This window comes from Cyphomyrmex costatus, unplaced genomic scaffold (genome assembly GCF_001594065.2).
Source record: "Cyphomyrmex costatus isolate MS0001 unplaced genomic scaffold, Ccosl1.0 scaffold1071, whole genome shotgun sequence".
Classification (NCBI taxonomy): domain Eukaryota; kingdom Metazoa; phylum Arthropoda; class Insecta; order Hymenoptera; family Formicidae; genus Cyphomyrmex; species Cyphomyrmex costatus.
In genome coordinates, this window is record NW_017275032.1 from 3800 (window position 1) to 11750 (window position 7951).

At 30.9% G+C, this 7951-nt stretch overlaps 1 protein-coding gene across 1 annotated transcript; it reads left to right on the forward strand.

The window, feature by feature from the left end:
- The first annotated feature begins 1057 nt into the window (after positions 1-1057).
- LOC108775448 (uncharacterized) lies at positions 1058-2239 on the forward strand. The gene is made up of 3 exons (XM_018541827.1): positions 1058-1235; positions 1310-1481; positions 1540-2239. The coding sequence occupies exons 1-3, from the start codon at positions 1058-1060 to the stop codon at positions 2237-2239; spliced, it is 1050 nt and encodes a 349-aa protein (XP_018397329.1).
- The last annotated feature ends 5712 nt before the right edge of the window (positions 2240-7951 follow it).

Sequence of the window (7951 nt, forward strand, 5' to 3'; positions counted from 1 at the left end):
TATATATAACGGTTTTTTATTTGAAAAATAAATCATAAAAGATCAGTATTAATTTTAAAAGAATTCTTATGCCAAATTGTCTATTTTAACGTAATACATTTTATTATTGAAAAATAATGAAATACCATGGAAAATGACTCATATATTATTGAAAGTGCTAGTTCAAGGTAAACATACACCAATAGTTCTCAACTTTACGTCTGACTTAAATATCTCATTATGTATGCCAAGGTTTTAACCATTTCATTATCTTCCAATAATAAAATGTATTACGTTAAAATAGATGGTAAGACAATTTAATAAGAATTCTTTTGCAATTAATACTGATCTTTTGTGATTCATTTTTGAACTGTTATTTTGATCTCTCGCCTGGAACACTATGTTTGATTCAAGATTTTGTAGTGTAAGTAAATGAGTTTTCGATCACGTGTATCTTCATAAGTATACGTTTACAAATTATTATTCTAATTAATAATTAATATCGTGAAGAAAGATGTTCTGATAATCAATTTCGTAATAACATTATACCAATTCTTTAAACCGCGCGCGACAAAGCGTCGATCGAAGATCATAGCGCGCGAAATACCATGCACTCGGCATGGTAACCGACAGCGGAAGTGCAAGATTGCCCATTCTTTAATCACGCGATTGCGCCTCTAGCGCGATGAATATTACCATATATGGTCCGACCGAAGACCAAAAGCGACATCATCAAACTCAATATAAGCGACCGCCTAATTGCCGAGCGCAGAGTCTTGTCTTGAAATCTAAACGTAACGATACGTTAGGCTGGGTCCACAATCTCGCTTTAAGAGGCCCTAAGCCGTAAGCATTAAGCTTTAAGTGACGTATTTCCTTTCTTTAAGCTGTTCCCGCGCAGTCCTTAGACCTTAACCGTAAGATTTAAGCAAATTGCGCAAAACCCAATTCTTACTGTTTAAAGCTTAAAGCATAAGTTCGCTCGCGGACTTCTGACGGCTGTGCATGTGCGATGATAGTATATGTACGTCTTGTAAATATTATAATAAATAAAAAATTAGTTAATAAATGCGTGATAATGGAAAACTCGAGCGTGATAGAAGTTTCGATGAATGAAACCGTGCAAGACGAAATCCTAGTCACTTTAGTGAAAGAGAATCCGGTGTTATACAATAAAAAGAACCCGAATTATAAAAACCAAGAAGTAAAAAAGGATACCTGTAAAATGATTTCAGTACATTGTGGAATGTCGTCAGGTATGTTGATGTTTGTGCATGTGTTAAAATGTGTAATTTACAATTTGTTTATCCTAACCTCTTTGTTCATACAGCTGAAGAAGTAGAAAATAGATGGAACCAATTGCGAAATTATTTTGGAAAAAAATTAAGAGAAATAAAGGCAAAACCGGCCAGTGGATCAGGTGGAGGAGAAAAAGCTAAAAAAGTAGAATGGTATCTCATGGGACTTATGTCATTTTTGATCCCACATATTAGTCACCAAAGGTGAGAATTTTGTTGAAAAAAATATTTTTGCTAGTCAACAAATGTGTATTTATTACAGAGGTCGTAGTTCTATGGGAAATCAACATTTGTCTACATCATCTACATTATTCAAGATTTCTTCCCCTGTACCACAGTCATTTGTAAGCAGCAAAGGATGCATCATTGAGTCTGTACAGAACAATAGTGTAGATGTTATTAATGATAATGCTAGCTCAGAATGTGAGAGTTTTGTGCAGAACGATAGTGTAGATATTGTTATTGACAATAATGCTAGCTCAGGATGTGAGAGTTTTGTGCAGAATGTTAGTACAGATATTGTTATTGACAGTAATATTAGCTCAAGATGTGAGAGTTTCGTGCAGAACGTTAGTAAAGATATTATTATTGACAATAATATTAGCTCAGAGAGTTCTAGGAGCTATGATTATGTTAAATCAAAGCCTGAAACTAATTCTGTCCTTTTAAAAAAGAAAAAAGTCATGCCTGATTTAGATGCTTTTGCAAAAAAGAGGCAGAAGAATGATAGTGATGTAGAAAACCTCTTGGCACAGTCAACCTCAGTCGTAAATAATCTTACAACAGTTGTGCATAAATCTATTTCTAAATGTAGTCCTGACGAAATAAATGAACAAAAATATAAAGCAAATCCTTTTGCTGAGAGCATTGTAGCTGCATTTGATAAAGTGCCAATTATGAAACAAATAGATTGTTTAATTGCTATATTGAATATAATCAAAACTTATCATCAAGATGATTGAACACAGTATTAAATTGTTTCTATGGTTTGTTACAATTTGTGCCTCCGTTTATTTTATATTTTGTTTATTTAATTCTAATTCTAATTTTACTTAATCTTAGTATTTAAAAAAATTCTTTTTTTCTTTTAAAGATATATATATCCCGCCACTTTCCGTCAAATGGTCCTTTAAATGCCTTATATGGACATTTCAATGGGACTGACAGACACCGACAATAGAAAGAAGAAGTGAGATAGAATACAGTGCCCTGATTGGTTACGTGCCTCGGTCGCGCATGTGCAGTTTATTTTTAGCTACGGTGAAATCATGAGAGTTGTGCTACTGTATATACTGTGATATAATATAGAAAAAGAGTTAATAGAAAGAGAAAGAGATGTTCAAAGGCAGTGGGAGGATGCCAAAATTAGGGATGCGAGATATAATAAGAAATATAAGGAGATAGAGGCTGAGGGAAAAGGTCCGAGATATCTAAAGAAGGTTAATTTACAAGAGTTACAGAAAGGGGATGAGATTAGGGCTTTAGTGAAGCTTAGATGTGAAAATTTAAAAGAGGCAAATAAGTTTTGGAAAAGGGAAAAGGAGAATAGAGAGATAATGTGTGTATTTTGTGGTGATGGTAAAGATGATTTGGAATATTATGTGAAGTTTTGTGAGAAGGTAAAAGGGTGGTTTCAAGAGCTAGGTGAAAATTCAGACGAGATTATTAAAATACTTAGGGATGAGAATTTAGATGAAAAAAAAAGGAAAAATTCTACGGAGGTTGTGGAAAGAAAAAAAAAAGGAAAAAGAAAATGCAAATAAGAAAAGAGAGGTTGATTAAAGGAAGGCGAAGGAATCAGTAACGTAATAGACTAAGGATAGGTAAAGGATGGATGATTGGTGTTAAATGGGCTGTGGTTAAATCTAGTATGTACGAAGCTGTGATAATTTGTATAATTTGTATAAGTAGAATAAGATATTATGAGATTAAATAGAATGTAATAATGACTAGGCATAGGATAAGGATTAGGATGAGGATAGGATAATGGAAAGTTTTATGTTAGATTGTATGGGTTATGAATGTTTAAGAAATATATAACCAAGTCCCCTTCTTGGCTATTTTGTAAAGCTGAAGTGTAAATAAATACTACTATATAAGCGTTATAATAAAATATATTACAATACTAAAATGCATATATTTACTTTTAGATGAATTTAGTAGATTATTTTATAACAAAAACTTCTTCTTTTCGGAATGAATCTCAACGCACTGTAACAATTCGATAATTGTGCCAGTCGACGCACTTGATGCGAACATACATTATAGAAATAAACACGATATTGTGAAAAAAACTTGGCAATTTTTCTTTTAACACATATATGTGACAAATACGTAATTGCAGAACAATTAAAACACTACATAAAAAGTTTGTGTCGTTAACGTTTAAGCGGGGAGCACAGACTTTTGCATAACGCATAAACCATATACATAAAGAATTTGATTGGTCCATTGACTCATGCATAAGAAAATGGGCCAATGAAATTCCTTATGCACATGCTTTATGCGTTATGCAAAAGTCTGTGTTGGGGTTTTTAAACTTGACAAAAAACTTCGTAATGCAAGGATATTGCTTCGGGAGAATTGGACATACCGTGGACGCAACATTGATATTTATGGAAATAATGTTAAAATATATGTTCTTATAGCATTGTCCACCGAAATTGACACAAAACTAAATGAATCATTTCATAAAGGGTGAATAAATTTCTTTCCATGCATAGAAACGAGGGTTAGTCGATGTTACGTCCGGGTTCGCGAGAAGGAACGCGTCGGACGCGGTGTGAAATCGTTCGTTGGAAAAGAGATTATTCGGCAAGCAATCATGGTAGGCAGTGTTTTGATTAAATGAGGGCTTCGATCAGCGAGAAAGAGAGACTACGGGCCGAACGGAAACGCGCATCTACTCCTACTCAATCGATCGTCCTCATCGCGTGACGTAAAAATATCTCTCGATATACCGAGTTGATGAGAGATATTTTAATAGAAATAATTACTGCCGTGCATGGTTGTCGCGACTATCGGCAGACAGTAAGCAAGAACACAAAAAAGAAGGCAATGTAGTGCAACGCCGATGCTACTCTGTCTACGAAATGTCTATGAATTCTGTGGAAAATAAAATAGAATGTAGTAACTAAATGATGAATTCTTATTTACGCTGTGGTCGCGAGTCGCGCAAATCTTAATCCTAAGAGAAAAAGATGAATAGAGAGGAAAAAGGAAAGGGGGGGGGGAATGAGAAGTGCTCTAACGCTAACGATACAGATATTTTTTGTAGATACGATAAGAACGGTAAGAGCTGCTCTTATTAGGCGCGCTACCCAGCGGAAGAAGGAAACGCACGCTCGACACTCACTCACACACACATAAAAGGACAAACCAAGAAAAGTAAAAAAAATTGTAATTCATTAACGTTCTATTATTGAGTTTAATACTGTTACACTTAAATAAAAGGTGAAAGAGCCGCACAAAATATTGAATCGTGATACGCCGAAGAGACGGTAAAACCGATAACTTGAGTAGGCGATCACTTATAAAGCAAAGAAGGAATGAGGCGGGTTTCGTATAGGCCTCCCTACACGGTCAATAATACTGAGTCAGTATTACTGATCAGTATTACTGACAGTATACATTAATTTTTATAATCTTATACGATCAGGTATTATTGATAATATTTCACTTCAATTTGACGTGATTTGACGTATATTATTATCTTTTATTTCACTATCTTGTCATATAATATGAATTTTTCCCATAAAATATATCGTTTAATTAAGTAGTCTTCAAAAATTCTATCTCTAAAGATCTAAGAGGTACCATCCTTATACACTTATTTAATTCTAATGACATGTATCTTTTGTATGTATATATCATATAAACTTACCTTTTTAAAAAAAAGGTAGAAAAAAGTGCTAAGAGTGGGTGCTGCTGGACAAAAAACCATTTGGGCCAATTTCATCAACGTCAATTATTTAATCGACTGTGAAACTGACCAATCACATTTGCTGTTTAGTAGAACCATCTTTAAAAACCTACGTGATATTATCCTTATTTAATTAATTCTAATGACATGTATCATTTGTATAAAAGATTTGATATCAATAGTCGGCGCCAAGTTAAATTCTAATCTTTAAAAACCTACGTGATATTATTCTTATTATTTACTTAAATCAATGACATGTATCATTTGTATAAAAGATTTGATATCAATAGTCGGCGCCAAGTTATTCTACCTTATTACTTACTTAATTTTAATGACATTTATCATTTGTATACAAGATTTGATATCAACAGTCAGCGCCAAGTTAAATTTTACCAAATTAAAAAGTAAAGCACATGTAGTACCTTTAATCTTTAAGAACCCATATAGTACTATTATTTAAATTTCACTAAATTAAAAAGTAAAACCTAAGTGGAATTATCTTTATTTTTATACAATGAAACCTAAGTATATGCCTTTGTATTCTTATTAAAAGATCTTCCTATTCAAAACCAAGTGATTTAATTCTTCTTTAAAAAAATTAGATCACAATTAATTTAAAAACAAAATGAAAAAGATTTATTTAAATAGAAAAATTTTTTATGTAAAAACACTTCGCGCTGCTAGTTCTCGATCTCGATGTAATAAAATATAATGATAAAGATAAGAAACATTTTCACGAGAATTAAAGTATTTAGTGTGTATATATTCGTGTATATGTATGTGCGAGTGAATTGTATCTCAATCCCAAAAAAAAGTAAGCTGTATTTATTAAATGTAGCATTTAGAATATGTTTACTATAATTTTTAAATTATCATTACCCTTACATATATTTGTATTAATTTTTATAGCTTTTAAATAGTTTTCATTGTTTTTCTTATTCGCTCTAGCAGCGCGAAGTGTTTTTACATAAAAAATTTTTCTATTTAAATAAATCTTTTTCATTTTTTTTTTAAATTAAGTGTGATATAATTTTTTTAAAGAAGAATTAAATCACTTGGTTTCGAATAGGCAGATCTTTTAATAAGAATACAAAGGCATATACTTAGGTTTCATTGTATGAAGATAAAGATAATTCCACTTAGGTTTTACTTTTTAATTTAGTGGAATTAAATAATAGTACTATATGGGTTCTTAAAGATTAAAGGTACCACTTGTGTTTTACTTTTTAATTTGGTAAAATTTAACTTGGCGCCGACTGTTGATATCAAATCTTGTATACAAATGATAAATGTCATTAAAATTAAGTAAGTAATAAGGTAGAATAACTTGGCGCCGACTATTGATATCAAATCTTTTATACAAATGATACATGTCATTGATTTAAGTAAATAATAAGGATAATATCACGTAGGCTTTTAAAGATTAGAATTTAACTTGGCGCCGACTATTGATATCAAATCTTTTATACAAATGATACATGTCATTAGAATTAATTAAATAAGGATAATATCACGTAGGTTTTTAAAGATGGTTCTACTAAACAGCAAATGTGATTGGTCAGTTTCACAGTCGATTAAGTAATTGACGTTGATGAAACTGGCCCAAATGGTTTTTTGTCCAGCAGCACCCACTCTTAGCGCTTTTTTCTACCTTTTTTTTAAAAAGGTAAGTTTATATGATATATACATACAAAAGATACATGTCATTAGAATTAAATAAGTGTATAAGGATGGTACCTCTTAGATCTTTAGAGATAGAATTTTTAAAAACTAGTTAATTAAACGATATATTTTATGGGAAAAATCCATATTATATGACAAGATAGTGAAATAAAAGAAGGGAGGATGCAATGTATCGAAGTTAGTATAAAAATTTATCTTTTACTAAAATATCTAGAAAATTATTTGTCAATGTCCTTAAAAGGAAATGCGTACTAAAAAAAAACAAATAATACTTTATTTGGCGTAATCTTGATTTTCTCATTACTGTGTTTATTTTGTGAGTTGCCTTTTACTATATTATCATTTATTTGTCTGGTAGTTATCTCAAAATTATTCTATGAAATAATATATTATTTATTATTTGTCAGGTAGTTATCTCAAAATTATTCTATGAAATAATATTTATTATTTATCAGGATATACTTGTAAAGATATTGTAAAAAATAGATGATAAATAATAAATTATTTCATAGAATAATACTGAGTTGCAACAAAGACCTGATAAATAATAAATTATTTCATAGAATAATATTGAGATAACTATCAAATATAAAGGTGTATTATACAGACAGATTGGATTCAGGCCTTTTCTTTCAATAAATCTGGAAATAAAATACAGTATATAGAATTAGTTCTTTTTTAATTATGTAGAGAAAAGAGAGGACAAATATTAGAAAACTTATCTAATACGATATCGAAGAGATCTTTTAATAATTTCACGGTAATTCCATGAATCAGAAGCGTGCTTGGTGACTTTAAAATGTGTGAACGTAACAAAGAGATATCAGGTCAGCAATCACGTCAGACGGTTACATTAAATTGGGAAGATTCAAAATTCACTTCCTACTGTTTTGTAAAAATAATAACAGGCCTTTTCTTTCAATCTGAAAAAAAGGACAGTACAAAGAATCAGTTCTTTTACAATTATATTATATAAAGAATTGAGAAAACAAATTAATAGAAATTCTACACATATCTGAAATGATTGGAATTAATATTGTATCAGATAATTTTAGAATCTCTATTAATT

Excerpts from the sequence above, each read along its gene's own strand:
- LOC108775448 (XM_018541827.1), top strand. The coding sequence starts at position 1,058 with ATGGAAAACTCGAGCGTGATAGAAGTTTCGATGAATGAAACCGTGCAA. Across the intron at positions 1,236-1,309 it reads ACATTGTGGAATGTCGTCAG|CTGAAGAAGTAGAAAATAGA; the intron begins GTATGTTGATGT and ends TTGTTCATACAG. Across the intron at positions 1,482-1,539 it reads CCACATATTAGTCACCAAAG|AGGTCGTAGTTCTATGGGAA; the intron begins GTGAGAATTTTG and ends TATTTATTACAG.